The sequence below is a fragment of the Eurosta solidaginis genome, chromosome 2 (assembly GCF_040869045.1).
Source record: "Eurosta solidaginis isolate ZX-2024a chromosome 2, ASM4086904v1, whole genome shotgun sequence".
In the NCBI taxonomy this organism is placed as follows: Eukaryota; Metazoa; Arthropoda; class Insecta; order Diptera; family Tephritidae; genus Eurosta; species Eurosta solidaginis.
In genome coordinates, this window is record NC_090320.1 from 163,612,773 (window position 1) to 163,632,081 (window position 19,309).

Consider the following 19,309-nt stretch of genomic DNA (forward strand, 5'->3'; position numbering starts at 1 on the left):
TTGCAAGTGAAAACTTGAATGTTAATTTGTTTTTGTGTTATGGAGATTAAGTTGCGCTTAGCAACAAGAAAAATAAGCAGTAGATGTGTTTTTTTTTTCTTTTTTTTGGTGTTTTGTCCTTTATTATGGATCTATGTTTGTATGATTTGTATTTGCGCTCCATAGTATATTTTACCGTATGTTTAGATATAAGGTTGATCAAAATATGTATATTATGTTCTTTTTGGGTGCAAACAACGGGACGGTAAATTTATATTTGTATATGTAATATAGAAGTATGTGATATGTATATATGATATAATACAAATTCTTTTTTTTAATTTATTTTTATTAACTCGAGGAAATTCTTAAATATTTTTTGTTTGTTTTTGTATCACCCTAATGTGTACCCACTTTTGCAGTACTGTATTTATGCACATATATATGTAGGTATGTTTTATTCTATATTTTTGCGGTTTTCGCGCCCGTTCTGTTTTGTTTTATTTTATGTGATTTTCCACGAATATTTTGTTTTTGTAATTATTTTGCACCGCGCCCGATCTTTTGATTTATTAATTTTTTATGTTCAATGTATGTATTTTATGTATTTTTTTTGTTAGTGCACTTGCAACTATTTTGCACTTGGGCTTTTGTATAATATTTTGTTATTTATTTATTTTTTTTGTGTGAACTGTATTATTTTTTTGTTTTCACTGTCCATAAGTGCCTTTCTTTACGGCTTGATGGATCATAGATAATCTTTAGCCCTTTTTTGCACTGTTCACTGCACTCACCTTGCACTCGAACGATCGAATCAAATCCGCAAGACAAAATAAATGGATAACCAAGGAAATGGTTTAAATAACAAAATTGGTATATTTAAATACGCTGCGATTTCGCGCCAAGTATCGTACAAAGTTTTACAAGATTGTGAAAATGTTTATATATGAATGTATATTGTGGTGTGACAATTTATGTGTCTGAACGTGTTAGTGTTAGTGTGTGGTGTGCTAAGTGGGTGGCAGGGTTGCATCTGCCAGTGTGCCGGTGCAGTGGGTCACGCGCGCTTAGCCAATGCCAAATAGTCAGTCATCAGTTAGTATGCAATGATGTAGAAGGTCTAAATTAAAATCGCCTGAAACAAAAAAATTGCTAGCTTTTTCATTGCTTGCGATAGATGAATATTCGTCAAGAAAAGCAGAATTAGGTACAGACTGAAGTCTATATACTCCCAATAGGACAAATTGCTCGCCTTTGAGTTTTAACGTAAGTTTTAATAAATCAGCACTATTTATGCTAATACTTACTGAAGTACAATAATAATTTTCGCGTACAAATGCTCCAACACCTCCTGCACTGTAGCTATAATTTGCATTCGCATAGAACCCATAATGGGGGATACTAAAATCACCTATTTCATACGAATAAATCCAGATTTCACTCAGAAAAATTACATCTGGTTGGACACTCAAAGCATCTATATAACTAACAAATGCATCAAAGTTTTGCCTAAGGCTGCGTATATTCTGATGGATAAATAATAAATCGTTATTACCTGCTGAGTTCGAGCTATTCAGCATCTTTACTAGCGATGATTGGGTTATCATTTATCAGAACGTCATAGAACATTAGATACGACTCTTAAGAGTAAAGATTTAAAATAAAATAAAAGAGCTACAAAGTAGCTAATCATAGTGTACAAGTACAAGTGTGTTGACTTCTTTCTGACAGGCATTCGCTTAAGTGAGCATAACGGGAAAATCTGGGTTGCCATTGCTGTTTCGGTTGAAAACGGTCAATTAGGGTTCTTTGCAGAGACGTAAAAGATTGAAACAGGGTTTATGTGGTCACAAAAGTGTTGCTCCTGTTCCACAGCATTTTAATTTTATATCATGGCGAAAAGTGTTCAGTTCAGAGTTATTGATTTTCATTAAAAGTTTAATTTATTACGGAGGGTTACTCCTTTAAGTGTAAAAAGCAGAGAAAACGTAGAGTTTTTCAAATCATTGTGAAAAACTTTTTAATTTGAATTTCTGTAAACAAGTTCACTATATTTGTGTAACACAAGAATCTGGAGGTAACTTCCTTAACTATGAAAAACTGAAAAATGTACACTTATTGAAAATTCATTTGCACACACAATTTACACTTTGAATTTAGTTGTGTTTTTATGCACAAAATTTTGAAACTAAAAAGAAAATTTTCATTTGTCAGAAAAAATAAAGAAAAGACCCTGTCGAAATACAACCTGACTTGTTTGTTTTTAATGAACTACGTTGTATTTTTCTTGTATTTCGTTAGTTTTTTTAAATATAGTTCACACATTTACACCAGCACTGAAACCTTATTGGCTCACAAGCCACCCTAATAAAACCGCACTGCGTTTTTATAGCGCACGCAAATAACCGGCGTTTCTTGTCTCTAACCCAAATAAGCATGCGTTGCGACAATGTAAAGCATGTGTGCAAACGTCAAATCTAAATGTCACGCAGAACAAAAATTGGAAATCGAGTTAGGTTTTCATGCAGCAAATTCAATTTGGGTTGCTCTCATACAAGTTGTATGTGCATGAGACATTTTTGACAAAAAATGACTTGCGTGCGTTTATATTAGGTTGGCGTGTAAATACTGCAAAGTTTTATTAAACTATCAAATGCAACTCAGCTTGAAGTACTCTTACATACCAAAAATGCAACTCTAGACCTGAGATTTGCATCAGGTGAGCGAAGCTGTTTGTAGTTTTGACGTTTATCGCTTAGTGAACACACTTGTATAGGTACACTATGTAGCTAATCAGCAACTTACTTTAAGTCAGGGCTATTCATTTAATAGCACAATTGTGCCCTCTCAATTCACACGCATATGATTCGCTCTGTCGTCGTTAATTGAGTTAGTCGCCGGTTGGCACTTGGCGTAGCAACATCGGTGATGGGTATTGGCTGACCGGTATCAAAATATGTATGAAAAATTAGGCGCGATACATATGCTTGTTGTTAGCTCGTTGCTTGCTAGTAAGCGACTAAATGAAAAATCAATTCACCCGCACGATCATCGCGACGATTGCGCTCTCACTAATACAGGTGCACTTTCAGTTTTGAATAGCCCTGCTTTAAGTCATCGAATGTGCCTGATGTTGACAACCCTCTCATTTTTAGCTTTTTTCAACAGAAAACTGGATTTCCCTAACCATAAGAATTTGTAGCGTTTCTCTTTCTTTATCTTATACGCAGCAGTAAACAGAGCTGGAGTATAACGTGTGAGAGCATTATTTATGTATATTCTGTTGTTTGTAGAATGGTCGAAGAGGCCCGAAGTCAGCTTACGTGCTTTGGTTTTTCTAGCTGCCATTACTCTTTTCTTTATTTCATAAGAAAAGAACTGCACGCATATAATATCACGATTGCGCGATGAGTAATTTTGGTTTGTTATGCTTTTCACTACATAGTGATCAATATCAGTTATTGAAATCATTGTTTACTATATAGTTTGGCAGCTTAAGTAGAGGTTATGTTGCGAATAGAGTGGAAGGCAGTGGACTAGGCAGTCGAATGTCTTATAATGAAGGAATGGCGTTCGGAGATTTTTCAAAGTTAAAAAAAAACAATGATAAAAGCTTTAATATAAATAAAACTATTGTTTTAGTAATAACAAAACCGCCATATATATTCTGTATACATAAATTTGTAAGGATTATCGCACTTTAAAATTTGAATTAAATAATCTAAAGTTTTTTTTTGAAACTGAGTCGAGAACTGTGCGTGTGAATGTGCGAATTTTCACCGATCAGCTGTTAGTTGCGCTACTTGGTAAAATTTACAATGGGTGAAATTGAGTCTCCTAGAGCATCAACGATAATTTTTTTCACGCAAGCTTCTGCATTGCTGCAGTTTTGTTGTGGAATGCCAGTAATTTCTACAGCATTACCGCACTCTCTCTGCTCTCTCCAATACAACTTGCTTTCTAAGTTATTTACCTTTTCTTTTAATGTTCTATTTTCCTCTGTCAGCATACTTTTGGTGTGTTAAGCATCTCGGTGTTTACACTTCTCAGAGCTACAAGCTCTTCATATAATAGTTGAAGAGTAATTGTTATATTGCTGCTAACTGAATTACCGCAAGGTTGCTGACCTGAGGGAGTAGGCAGTTGTGAATTATTTTGGTTTCTAATTTTTTTGTGCATGTTGACTGTATTGTTTACGTGTGAATATTGTTGTTGCTCTTGCACTGTACCTGTTGACTCCGAGTTATCGTCCGATATCTCTCCTATCGCCAGTGGCAAAGACGCTTGAAGCCATTTTGCTCCCTTATATCATAGCAAATTTGCAGCTAGCCCCTCATCAGCATGGCTTCAGAAAACTCTATAGCACTACCACCGCGCTAAATGCCATTAGCACCCAGATAAATTGCGGTTTAAATCAATACCCCCACCATAGAACGGTACTCGTAGCGCATACGGCCGGCATCGGTGCAATTTAGAAACGAAACATCAAAACCAAGGAGAATTAAACAAGGGGTGCCACAGGGTGGTGTCCTATGCTCACTTTTGTTTAATTTCTACATATCTAAGCTACCTTCACCACCGGAAGGAGTCACAATCGTTTCCTACACCGATGACTGCACAATAATGGCCACAGGCCCAGGCCCAAAGATCGATGCGCTATGCAATAAAATAAACGGCTACCTCCCTGATCTCTCCAGGTTTTTCGCCTCGCGAAACCTGGCATTATCACCGACTAAATCTTCCGCGACCTTATTTACAACATGGACGTCCCAAATGTCGACCATTTTGAACATCCACGTCGATGGCACTACGCTACCGACTGTCCTACACCCCAAAATCTTGGGTGTGACGTTTGATCAGGATCTACATTTTGGTGAGCACGCAGCCGCAATTGTTCCGAGAATTCAGAGCCGTGACAAAATCCTCAAATCCCTCGCTGGCAGTACCTGGGGAAAAGATAAAGAAACGCTCATGACTACATACAAAGCAATTAGCCAGCCGATTACGTGCTACGCGTCACCCATATGGTCACCAAGCCTAAAAATTACCCACTGGAAGAAACTACAGGCCTGCCAAAATACTGCTCTCAGAATCGCCACGGGCTGTCTTCTTATGTCCCCAGAACACCATCTGCATAATGAGGCGAGAATACTCTCTATCAGGGAGAGAAATGAGATGCTGACCAAACAGTTCCTGTTGAATACCCAGAAACCTGGGCATCCCAACAGACGATTGATGAACCAGCACCGCCTAGGGGCTTAAGGAGTCATCTCCGTAAGCATTTTTAGGAAATACGGCACCTGAGAACCCAGCCGTATGAAGTGAAAAAACACAAGCAGGTCCTTGGTGAACTCCATAAACAGGCGTCGGACCTTTATGCCGGGAATTGCCCGGTGAATCCAGTACTTAAAGAAAAGTATCCAAAACTCGCGGAAGAGGAACGTATACTCCCCAGGGAAACGCGTGTCACTCTTGCTCAACTTCGTTCTGGATACTGTAACAGGTTAAACTCTTACCTATCCAGAATCAACCCCGACATACAAAATGTATTCCCCGCTTGCAATGTGTCCCCACATGACACCAACCATCTCTTTAATTGTAATGTGGAACCAACGCCTCTAACACCCCTTTCCTTATGGTCCACCCCTGTTGAAACGGCAAGTTTCCTTGGACTCCCGTTAGAGGATATTGATGACAATTTGTGATCGGTCGCGGCTATTAGGTGGGGCGAGCATTGCTACAACAACAACAACAACTCCGAGTTAACATCCAACATACCATTTATAGAAGGAGTGGGCGGCTTGGAAATAGCATCCACTGCCAGCGTCTGTACAAGCATCGACTTGCGCCGAGCGGTGCTGCATCCATCACACCTATATTTCACATTGTTAGTTTTCATATAATCAACGTCGGATTTTGTTAAATTAAAGCACACACAATGGAAAATAGATTTACAGTTGACACAGGTTATTTTTCCGGCATCCGAGCGGTCAACTTTTTGTTCGCAAACTTGGCAGTTCGTACTTAATTTATTTATTTGTAAAGTAGACAAAAAATTTAAAAATGGTATAAGTAGATTCGAGTAGTTAACGAGTTGAAATGTTCAAATGCGGGCAACCCACAAACACTGGAAAAACACGTCCACTCGTGGCGACAGCTCAATATTATATTGTGTATATATACTGTATGTGCGTAAATGTGAAAAGAATTCCAGCGGAACCCTTTACCTTTGCGTACATTTCATCTGCTCACCTTATTTTAACGTTCAAGATAATAAAGGGGTAGTGATTACGCCAATAATAACACCTTGAAGATGGAATTCGTATCTGTTGGTTGTTGTAATGTACCTATAAATGAATAAGGTTAGTTATACGAAATGTAATTTTTGGCTATCTTTACAGGTTACAGAGAAGGTGCGTTTGCATATGCCATCTCAGCAGCTGGTGTAGCTCACAACGTGGCCCGAGCATGTAGTCAAGGGCGATTGATATCGTGTGGTTGTGATCCATCAATTAGCCGGAAAATGCTTAATAAAAACCTTCGGAGAAGTTTTGACAAGGAACGGAACCTCTTTCTTCAGTACTTAGAAACTAATCAAATACTCAACGCAGAAGAGGAGAAGAAGCATGAACGGGCAAAAATGGCCAGTCGTTGGAAATGGGGTGGTTGCTCCCATAATATGGATTTTGGTGTTAAATTTTCAAAACTTTTTTTGGACTGTCGCGAGAGAGGCGGAGATGTTCAGTCAAAAATTAACTTGCACAATAATAACGTTGGAAGGATTGTGAGTAGAAATCAATCTTCACTTTTCGAACATTACTAAATCTTACACACACAAATTGTTAATAAATAAAGCTTATTGTTCAAATCTCCGTAATTAAAGGTTATATAGGTATATGGTATACCAATTCGTGAGTGGACTCTAAATAATTGAATGTTTTTAACTAAGGTGAGGACATTAAGATATAGTGAGTTTTTTGCTTTAAAATTTTTAAGATCGCAGGTTCGAATGGAGCTCAAGGCCTAATCATAATTGTTTTATGATTATTATTGTTATGATAAATTTTGTGTTATACGAAACATTTTTTAAATTAGAATGGAAGAAGAAAATAATTTTTTTTAGACAACTGCCAAAGCTCGTTGTATGGATACATTTCGGGATCTGCTTCCTTCATCGTCAAGGTTTAGGCGCCGCTGCTATAAACATTCAGCTATCCCAGCGAATGTTTGTTTCTATTCATTATTTCTACTTTTGTCCTGTTTTCTGCCAATTGACTTTCACAGGGATGCGACATCTGTTGCTGGAACGATGTGGATATTGGCTTTGTTTTATGGCAATGATGGCATAGTGTCATATTATTATTATTGTCATGATACATTTTTCCTTTAACGAAAAAATTTTTATTGTAACGAATTTACTGCAATTCCGCTTATTTGCTACTTTCTACTAACCTTCGAATCACTAAACTGTTGAATAAATAACTCCACTATTCAATAATGCAAAATGGCCTTTATTCAAGCCTTCACAATTACACTACTACTTCTCGCCAGATAGCGTGCTTAAATCAAACTCATTGCTGATTCTCAGCTTTACCCCCTTTTATACTCTGTAATGTCTCGTTCGCATACTTATAGGCGCTTCTATTTCTAGAATTTACTCGTTCACCAGCTATAAATTTCCAGCTATAACTACAGATGCACGTATATATTGATACTTGCATAAATTATTGCATACTTTTGTGAGCATCTCAGATAAGATATATGCATGTGTTTGTGCGTTTTCTCTCCGCTGCGTGTACGTACATATGTGTAGACATAACGATTGATTCGTTTATGTAAATACAAGTGACTGCTTGCTTTATTGGTGTGGTGACTTTATTTACTTAGTATCAGATTAGTGATGTGAGTATTACTTAGTGTCCCTAATATTCGTCACATGGCCCTCCACCTAAGTGTGATAGTCCCGATCAGAGAAATTCCCTGATCTAAACGCCGCTAGCATCTCCAAATGTACCACTCTTCTATTTCATGGTTTCCCAATGGTTTGTATGCGGTAGATGGTATCACTGCACCGAAATTTGGATGGAACACCTTTCCGCCGGTGAGGGTTGTACAACAGAACCAAATCTCCCTCCAAGAATCCTTCCGAATTATTGTTCTCATCGTACCTGCATTTCATCTTAATACTCATTATCCTGGATCGTTCCCCCACACTCTGTTGTTTGGCCAATGAACTACTTCGTAGAGCTTGCGTCGTTCCGACGTTTCGCAACAGCAGTGTGCCCTGGCTTGAAATCATTCCTGCATTCTTTCTGCGAAATTCTTTTCTTCGTTTTAGAGCGTCCGTTTGGGTTTTTCAATGCCGGTGTTTCTCTCGCAGGTATCTTTGATTTTGCTTTGTTTGGCCCATTCGTTCCATCAACCTTTACCTTTGTCTTTCGTGGTGTTTGTCGACCCTTCTCCACCAGTACTCGATTACTGCTGAACCCTTTTTCCAAACTGAAGTTAAGTGGCACATCCTGGTTCTCATAATGCATAACCCTTCTCTGCATATCTATATTGATGTCATGGTCAACTAAGAAGTCCACTCCCAATATGACTTCATCAACAATCTCCGCCACAACGAATTTGTGTAGAATCATGATCTTCCCAATTAATACTTCACAGAACACTTCTCCCCGGACTTGGTTATACTCGCCAGTGACTGTGCGCAACCTTGCTCCAGGTAATGGCTTTACTCTCCTGTTGACTAAATCAGATCGGATTATGGAGTGAGATGCACCCGTATCTACAGTCAGTACACAATCCTTGCCATCCACCTTTCCTTTTATGGCAAGACTGCCCGATTTTCTTCCAATTTGCGAGATAGATATCACAGGACATTCAACAGCTGGAGCTAGCTCCCGATCTTTTCATCTGACACACTCTTGCTCATCTCCTCCAGTTTTGCGGCTACGGCCACCCAAGTTGGAACTACCAGGACCAAGATCGCAATGACGTGCAATGTGGCCGGGCTTCCCGCATTTGAAGCATTTGTTAACTCTTTCACTTCGCTTTTCAATCATTTCAGCGCCCTCAATATTGCCTATACCCACTCTGGCCTTTCTACTTCCACACGGCGTTCTTTGGAAACTGGCTTACACAGAAGCGAATCTGTTTCCTGAATCAGAGCATGTGATACCGTTTCTGTGAATGTAGGTTTTGGGTTTGCGTATGTCGCTCGCTTCGTTTCCACGTCCCGTATGCCGTTTGTAAAGCTCTGGATTTTTACCCTTTCGGTGTATTCCACGGGTGCGTCCGCATTTGCTAAATGTGCCAGCCTTTCAACATCCAACGCAAACTCTTACAATGTTTCACCAGGCCTCTGGAAGCGGTTCAGTAACTCCATTTGGTATATCTGTCTCCTATGTTCAGTTCCGTATCGTCTCTCTAGAGCACTCATCAAAGTTTAGTAGTTGTTCCGCTCACCTTCGGGAATCGTCTGTAGGATTTCGGCTGTTGGCCTTTCAATGCTACGAATAGAGCTGCAACTTTATTTTCAGCATTCCAGTTGTTCACTGCTGCGGTCTTCTCAAACTGTAGCTTAAAGACCTGGAAAGGAACAGAACCGTCAAAAGATGGATGGTATTTTTCGCTGAAGCAGAAGGGCGATTAAGTTGCAATTCCCGTATACGACCTCTCAAAACATCCATCTCTTGTTCTTTCAGTTGAGTTGCCATATATGTCTTTTGTTCTTCCAGCTGTGATGAAATTTGTATTTCCTGTGCTTCAATCTTGGCTGTTATACAGTTCTCCTGCGATTGCAGTTGGGATGCTGTACTTTTCTTCTGTTCTGCCAGTTGAGATGACATATGCGACGACATTTCTGAAATGCGTGCCTCCTGTGCTTCCATCTTGGATGTTATACGTGTCTCCTGTGATTCCAGTTGAGTTTCTACCTTCGATGTTATTGTCGAGTTTTATGTGCATATATTGCAGCCAATAACACGTTCAAGTCTGTGCTGGTAACTGCCTGCGATGTTTCGTTTTTCTCTTCAATTTTTGTTGTTGTCTCGTCCCCATCAGGATGAAAGACATCATCGTCCGCATTAATTCCTTCCGATTCCATTGCCTCTCGGAGTCGTGCCTGAAGTTCAAGTTTATTGCCGGTTGTATTCAATCCACGGACTTCCAACTCCTTTTTCAATTGTTGGATCCTTAATTCACTTAACTCCGCCATGTCCTTGTTGTGCTCTGCAACTCTGGAATTTATTCAACAATTCCTCTTCTGACACTAATTGTGACAAATTTACTCCAATTCCGCTTATTTGCAACCTTCTACAAACGTTCGAATCACTAAACTGTTGAATAAATAACACCACTACTCAATAATGCAAAATGGCCTTTATTTAAGTCTTCACAATAACACTACTACTTCTTGACAGATAGCGTGCTTAAATCAAACTAATTGCTGATTCTCAGCTTTACCTCCTTTTATACTCTGTAATGTTTCGTTCGCATTCTTCTAGGCGCTCCTATTTCTAGAATTTACCCGTTCACCAGCTATAAATTTCTAGCTATAATTACAGATGCACGTGTATATGTGATTGATACTTGCACAAATTAGTGCATACATTTGTGCACATCTCAGATAAGATATATGCATGTGTTTGCACGTTTTCTCTCCGCTGCGTGTACGTACATATGTGTAGACATAATGATTGATTCGTTTATGTAAATACAAGTGACTGTTTGCTTTATTGTTGTTGTGACTTTATTTACTTAGTATCAGATTAGTGATGTGAGTATTACTTAGTGTCCCTAATATTCGTCACACTGCCCTCCACCCAAGTCTGAACGCCCCTAGCATCTCCAAATGTACCATTCTTCGATTTCGTGGTTTCCCAATGGTTTGTGTGCGGTAGATGGTATCACTGATCTTCTTCACAACTTTGTACGGGCCTTACCAACTGCACCGAAATTTGGATGGAACATCTTTCCGCCGGTGAGGGTTATATAACTGTACCAAATCTCCCTCCAAGAAAACTTTCGAATTATTGTTCTCATCGTACCTGGGTTTCATCTTACTACTCATTATCCCAGATCGTTCCCTCACACTCTGTTGTTTGCCAATGAACTACTTCGTAGAGCTTGCGCTTGACGGATTGGCTTTGCATAATCAGTATCGTTCCGACGCTTCACAAAATTAGTGTGCCTTGGCTTGAAACCACCCTTGCACTCTTTCTGCGAAATTCTTTCCTTGGTTTTAGTGGGCCCGTTTGGGTTTTTCAATGCCAGTGTTTCTCTCGCAGGTATCTTTGATTTTGCTTTGTTTGGCCCATTCGTTCCATCAACCTTTACCTTTGACTTTCGTGGTCTTTGTCGACTCTTCTCCACCAGTACTCGATTACTGCTGAACCCTTTTTCCAAACTGAAGTTAAGTGGCACATCGTGGTTCTCATAACGCATAACCCTTCTCTGCATATCGATCTTGATGCCATGGTCAACTAAGAAGTCCACTCCCAATATGGCTTCATTAACAATCTCCGCCACAACGAATTTGTGTAGAACCATACTCGACAGTGACCATACGCAACCTTGCTCCAGGTAAAGGATTTACTCTCCTGTTGACTAAATAAGATCGGATTAAGAAGTGAGATGCACTCGTACATGCTCCTTGCCATCCACCTTTCATATGACGGCAAAACTGCTCGATTTTCTTCCAATTTGCGAGACAGATATCACAGGACAATCAACAGCGAGAGCTAGCTCTCGATCTTTACATCTGGCATGATCTTGCCCATCTCCTCCAGCTTTGCATTTACGGCCACCAAAGTTGGAACTACCAGGAAAAAGATCGCAATGACGTGCAATGTGACCGGGCTTCCCGCATTTGATAACTCTTAAACTCCGCTCTTGTTATCCTTTTAGCGCCTCCAATATTGCGTCTACCCACTCTGGCCTTTCTACTTCCACACGTCGTGCTTTGAAAACAGGCTTACACAGAAGCGAAGCTGTTTCCTGATTCAGAGCATGTGATACCTTTTCTGTGAATGTAGGTTTTGGGTTTGCGTATGTCGCTCGCTTCGTTTCCACGTCCCGTATGCCATTTATAAAGCTCCGGATTTTTACCCTTTCGGTGTATTCCACGGGTGCGTTCGCATTCGCTAAATGTGCCAGCCTTTCAACATCCGACGCAAACTCTTGCAATGTTTCACCAGGCCTCTGGAAGCGGTTCAGTAACTCCATTTGGTATATCTGTCTCCTATGTTCAGTTCCGTATCGTCCTTCTAGAGCACTCATCAAAGTTTCGTAGTCGTTCCGCTATCCTTCGGGAATCGTATGTAGGATTTCGGCTGCAGGCCCCTTCAATGCTACGAATAGAGCTCCAACTTTATCTTCAGCATTCCAGTTGTTCACTGCTGCGGTCTTCTCAAACTGTACCTTAAAGACCTGGAAAGGAATAGAACCGTCAAAAAATGGAGTTTTTACCTTCGTATTACTCGCTGAAGCAGCCGGGCGATTAAGTTGCAATTCCTTTATACGACCTCTCAAAACATCCACCTCTGCCTTGAATTTTTCTTCAAACTGCATTATTTTTTCGTCCATGCGCGCTTCGAGTTTTGATGATATACGCGCTTCTTGTGCTTCTAGTTGTACTGTTATGCGTGTCTCTTGTTCTTTCAGTTGAGTTGCCATATATGTCTTTAGTTCTTCCAGCTGTGATGAAATTTGTGTTTCCTGTGCTTCAATATTGGCTGTTATACCGTTCTCCTGCGATTACAGTTGGGATGCTATACTTGTCTTTTGTTCTGCCAGTTGAGATGACATATGCGACGACATTTCTGAAATGCGTGCCTCCTGTGCTTCCATATTGGATGTTATACGTGTCTCCTGTTATTCCAGTTGCATTTCTATCTTGTGTTGCCTCTTTCTCTATCAGAATAGGCAAGGGAGGTATTCCCACTAAAGCACTAAGTGCATAAGCAGGAGACGTTCTCATCGCACCCGTTTTGCCAATGCAAACTAGTGGATGCAGATTGCTTAGTTTTGCTGTTGCCGTTCTTTGCGTGGCCTTCTGCCACCAAACTAGGGAAGCATAGGTGACTATTGGCATTACAACAGTACTAAATGTCCAGTATACCATTTTTGGAGATATTCCCTATATTTTGCAGTAGAGTCGATTACAGGCGAAGAAAACTCGTGTTGCTTTGTTTGGGACAGCATCAAAATGAGCATTCCAGGTGAGGGTTCTATACAGAGTGACTCCTAGGTATTTTGCCTCCATTGAGAATTGTATTTTAGTTCCAACCAGGAATGGGTCTGGGATAGATGGTTCATTCTCCTGGTGAAAGCTACTAGGACAGTTGTACAATTTCGTGGTGGCAACGGCGCGCACCCTCGGAATTGTAGAAGAATGTGTAATAAAAACACCAAAAAGGTTTAGATTAATTCAATAACAATATGTGATGGCTTTTTATTAAGCAATTTAAAAACAACAAATGTAAAGGAAAGAAATCAACAAATGTTGTGGAATATATGTATATATTTTGTTCTGTGACCTAAACATACTGGCCCCTTGCCGTAAGCAACGAAAGAAAATGAAAAGAAATTTAAAAAAGGAATGCAACGTCATCACACGTCCAGTAAGGCGCAGAATCGTAGTAAGGCGGTGCAGATGCGGACTGCTAGCACTGCACGCCGTCTGGTTGACCTCAAGTTTCGCTCTTCTGTGGTAAAAGAAAAGAAATTATTAAATACAGGTACGTGGTTTTAAATTCCGTGTAGTATTTACTTAAATATGTATAAGAGTATGTGCGTGTGAGGCTTTGATAACAGGAGTTTTATTTCTGGTGGGCTCCTGAGACCACCAACCCGAATACGGTCAGTTGCGTTAGGAGACCGCCAACTGTAGATACCGGTGTGCCGCTCACCATCATTTCGGCGTACATATCAGGGCCGAGTGTATGCCGAATTGGGTATGGGCGGTAGAAATGCGGATCCGCTAGCCGCATGAATTGATAGCGCGCGGCAATCTTCGGGTCCACATTGGACGGCGGGCTTTTGACGATTGCGAGTTGATTAGTTACATGCGTCGATGACCCGAATTTGCCCAGCAGAATGAGTGTGCATTGTCCTGCTCCTTGGCGCTCCAATTGTAGATCGCGTACCAGCTCTGCATCGACGATTGTACTGGTGGCGCAGGGATGGCGGCCACCTTGATGTGATGGTAGCGTGCTCCGCCTACCACACCGTATGCCCTGGGTTCATACCCCGAGCAAGCAACATCAAAATTTTAGAAATAAGGTTTTTCAATTAGAAGAAAATTTTTCTAAGCGGGGTCGCCCCTCGGCAGTGTTTGGCAAGCGCTCCGGGTGTATTTCTGCCATGAAAAGCTCTCAGTGAAAACTCATTTGCCTTGCAGATGCTGTTCGGAGTCGGCATAAAACATGCAGGTCCCGTCCGGCCAATTTATAGGAAAAATCAAGAGGAGCACGACACAAATTGGAAGAGAAGCTCGACCTTAGATCTCTTCGGAGGTTATCGCGCCTTACATTTATTTATTTTAGGTGTAAGTGTGTATCGCGCGATAGTCCTCTTGCATTTTGGGCGTTAGAGATATATGGCGTCGATTTGTTTCGCCGTTGCTGCCATGCAGTTCGGACGATTTGGTGGGGCTTCGATAGAGTCCGACGTCACGTTGCCGCCAATTGTTTTGCTGGTTTCGAACTTTATCCGCGCTTCGTTCGTGCTGCAACAGCGGCCGGAAACTGCGCATCCCATTGTTGCTCGTTGACGATCTGATTTCCGTTTTTGCTCGCTCTTCCTCCGCTTTCGCTCCTCTCTTCCTCTATTTCCTCTTCCTCCACCTGCTGAGCCCAGGACTTTGTCGTCCCCATTAGTGGATTGACAATGTGTCGTCGGACGGGTTGTCGTCGCCAGTTGTGGCTGCATCATTGCTTTCTGCCTGACGCTCATCCAAATGGAGCGTGGTGTGGTGCTTTTGCTGGCACCGTTTGCAGCGATATTCGCTGTTGCACTTGTCCACGCGGTGAAAGGGCGACAGACAGTTCGGACAGTACTTGTTCAAAGGCACTGCTCGCAACGTCTCCTTGGGGGACCTTTTCCGGTATTCTGCGCAGATTCTAAGGCCATGATCCCTGCTGCAGAGCTGGCAAGCAACGTCGAAGCTCTTTGCGCCTCCCTCTGACTTGGTCGATAAGGTTTGGTAACGGGTCATGATCTCAAAGAATATTGGTATCATTGATCATGACCAAACTGAGGTTGGCGGGTTGTTGTTTGGGTGGCATAAAAAAAATTATGTACAATGTATTTTCGCAAAAAAAAGAAAGGAAGCTGTGGGTGGTGCTTTAACACATTTAGTACATTTATAATTCGACTTTTGTCGGTCGATGTCGCTAAATCTTGTGCTACATAATTTGTGGCGTGTTTTTTTTACCACAAGTGGCCTGCCATCACACCTAACGGTTCGCAACTTGGCGGAAAAGGTATAAAAGACTACCTGTGCAGTTGCATTTTCACCATTCAATATTGTATTCGACGTGTATCGTCGCTAATATTGAAATTCGTTGAATTAAGTATTTTAAATCTCGACCAAATGGATGATTGGTAGAGATATGTTGTTCGCGACATGTAGTGCGTGTAGCAGCGCGTGAGGCCCAATGTCGGCATTGCAGTGCATTAACAGTCAGAAATGAAGTATATAAATTTGACATGTGTCACACTTTTTCATTTCCTGAATGGCAAAAATGTCATTAATTTAACACGCGGTGGTGAGTATGGAAACTCGTAAGTGATTGTAATCTTTTTATTAATTAATTTTTCTTTTTCTTTCCAGGAAAGGAATAAGAAAAATGCTCAAATTCCAAAAACTGGACCATTCAAGCGATGAACCAAACAGTACACAAGGAAATTACTATAAATAAAAACTTAAAATCAGAAAATCTCTCAAAATATCTTAATATATCCCGTAATGCTTTTGCATATGCATAAATTATGGGAGCTTACTTACTTACTTAATTGGCGCTTAACCGTCTAAACGGTTACGGCCGTCCTACAAGGCGCGCCAGTCGCTCCTTCGCTCCGCCAACCAGCGCCAATTGATCACACCAAGGGAGTTTAAATCGTTTTCCACTTGGTCCTTCCAACGGAGTGGGGGCCGCCCTCTACCTCTGCTTCCATAGGCGGGTTCCGATAGAAACACTTTCTTGGCCGGAGCATCATCTTTCATTCGCATATTATGGCCTAGCCAGCGCAGCTGCTGCGTTTTAATTCGCTGGACTATGTTGATGTGTGCGTATAGCTCGTACAGCTCATCATTAAATCTTCTTCGGTACTCGCCATCGCCAACGCGTAGAGGTCCATAAATCTTTCGAAGAACTTTTCTCTCGAACACTCCCAAAGCCGCTTCATCTGCTATTGTCATGGTCCATGCTTCTGCCCCATATAGCAGGACGGGTACGATAAGTGACTTGTAGAGTATGATTTTCGTTCGCCGAGAGAGGACTTTACTTTTCAATTGCCTACCTAGTCCAAAGTAGCATTTATTGGCAAGATTGATTCTTCGCTGGATTTCAGTGCTGATGTTGTTGCTAGTGTTGATGATGGTTCCCAAATAAACGAAGTCTTTTACTAATTCGAAATTATGGCTGCCAACAGTAGCGTGGTTGCCAAGGCGCATATGCGCTGACTCTTTGCTCGATGACAGCAGGTACTTCGTTTTGTCCTCATTCACCATCAAACTGATCTTTACCGCTTCTTTTTCCAACTTTGAGTAAGCAGAACTAACAGCGCGGGTGTTTAGGCCGATGATATCAATGTCATCAGCATATGCCAGTAATTGCACGCTTTTATAGTATATTGTTCCAGTGCGGTTAAGTTCTGCAACTAGTATAATTTTCTCCAGCATCAAATTAAAGAAATCGCACGATAGGGGGTCACCCTGTCTGAAACCTCGTTTAGTTTCGAACGGCTCGGAGAGGTCCTTCTCAATTCTGACTGAGCTGATGGTGTTGCTCAACGCCATTTTGCACAGCCGTATAAGTTTTGCGGGGAAACCAAATTCAGACATAGCGCCATATAGGCAGCTCCTTTTCGTGCTGTCGAAGGCGGCTTTAAAGTCGACCAAGAGGTGATTTGTGTCGATCCTCTTTTCACCTGTTTTTTCCAAGATTTGGCGCATTGTGAAAATCTGGTCGATGGTAGATTTACCAGGTCTGAAGCCGCACTGATAAGGTCCAATCAGCCGGTTCACGGTGGGCTTCAATCTTTCGCACAATACACTTGAAAGGACCTTATATGCGATATTAAGAAGGCTGATTCCACGATAGTTGGTGCATTTTGCAGTATCCCCCTTCTTGTGGACTGGGTTAAGAACACTTAGAATCCAACCGTCGGGCATGCTTTCGTCCGCCCATATTTTGCTAAGAAGCTGCTGCATGCGCCTTACCAACTCCTCGCCGCCGAACTTGAATAGCTCCGCAGGCAATCCATCAGCGCCCACGGCCTTGTTGTTTTTCAATCTGGTTATTGCTATTCTAACTTCGGCATAATCGGGCGGGGGGACATATATTCCATCATCATCGATTGCTTGATCGGGTTCTTCATCTCTGCGCGGTGAATTGCTGCCTCCATTTAGGAGAGCAGAGAAGTGTTCCCTCCATAATCTAAGCACTCTCTGGACATCAGTTACCAGGTCGCCGTTTTCATTCCTACAGGAGTTTGCCCCGGTCTTAAAACCTTCCGTCTGTCGCCGTACTTTTTGGTAGAATTTTCGGGCGTTATTCCTGGTGGCTAGCAGCTTAAGCTCCTCGCACTCACGCCTTTCTGCTTCTGCTTTTTCTTCCTGAAAAGGCGTCTCGCTTCCCTTTTCAACTCACGATAGCGTTCACACACTCCTCTTGTCGCGCTCGCTTTTAACGTAGCCCTGTAGGCAGCGTCTTTTCTTTCGGTTGCAACGCGGCATTCTCCATCATACCAGTTGTTTTTTCGTGGCCGCCGGTAACCAATTTTTTCTTCGGCGGCAGTATGAAGTGCTTTGGAGATATGCTCCCACTGCTCCTGTATTCCTTCAGGATGAGTTGTGCCCTCAGAGAGCAGGTGTGAGAGTCGAGTTGCGAAATCATTGGCAGTCTGTTGTGATTGAAGCTTTTCGACGTCTAGCTTTCCTTGTGTTTTTTGTTCCTTGTTTTTAGCCGCGTTGAGGCGGGTGCGTATTTTGGCTGCAACGAGATAATGGTCCGAATCGATGTTAGGTCCTCGGATCGTTCGCACATCTAAAACACTGGAGGCATGCCGTCCGTCTATCACAACGTGATCGATCTGATTTCGAGTATTTCGATCAGGAGACAGCCATGTAGCTTGATGTATCTTTTTATGCATGAACCTCGTGCTTGATATGACCATGTTTCGAGCACCGGCAAAGTCAATCAGCCTCAGTCCGTTAGGAGAAGTTTCATTGTGTAGGCTGAACTTTCCGACTGTAGGGCCAAAAACACCTTCTTTGCCCACCCTGGCGTTAAAGTCGCCAAGCACGACTTTTATATCATGACGGGGGCAGCGCTCGTATTATGGGAGCATATACTACTAATTCTGGGTATACACATGAATTAATATCGTAGCACCAATAATAAAAACAATAACTGGGATAGCTTATCCCGAATGTGCCCCTGCATGGTGGCGCACCGACGTATTGCCCATGTTCATGTACACTGAAAGAAATGGTGCTAGTAAAATCAATAAATCGGTTCTGTTGTTCTTGACTTTACGGAGATTCGGTGAAATTGATGGAATTATTGTTAATTCGACCGAGTTCTTTGTCAAACGAACATATTAGTTTAGTCATTTCAACAGAAGAGAAATTGTCGCTCTCAAGTTAACAAAATTCTGTAAAATTGACAGATTCCTGGCCAATCTAACTGATTTTTCTGTTAACACAACTGATCTCACTGGTCATTTCAGCAGCGATCAACAGTCAATACATGAGAAAATTTCAAAGAGAATTTTACGCTCACTGCGCTCTCTACTTTGTACTTATGACGATGGTGCCACTTGTTAAAAAAAAAAATACCAAAATAAGAAAACCACCAAATCGAAAAAACACACAAAATAGGAAAACAACAAAAAAACTAGTTTTTCAGTTATCAATACAAAACGAAAACTCATTTTTTGAATTTACTGTGCAAAAAATTATGAGATATGGGAACACTTATTTATCGGGTACAATTTTACAACTTCTCCTCCAAGCGAAATGCAAAATTGCGCCCTCTTGTTGCAAAAGTTTTGCGTGAACGAACAGGATTTTTCCAAAGTTAATAACATTTTGTTCAAG

The 19,309-nt window shown here is 41.4% G+C and overlaps 1 protein-coding gene across 1 annotated transcript in view; it reads left to right on the forward strand.

Moving 5' to 3' along the window:
• Wnt10 (Wnt oncogene analog 10) overlaps positions 1–19,309 on the forward strand; it is a 322,353-nt gene that overhangs the window by 121,276 nt on the left and 181,768 nt on the right. Inside the window, exon 2 of the mRNA XM_067766364.1 lies at positions 6,381–6,763. Within this exon, the coding sequence (XP_067622465.1) occupies positions 6,381–6,763 (383 nt within the window). The remainder of the gene's footprint in view (positions 1–6,380; positions 6,764–19,309) is intronic.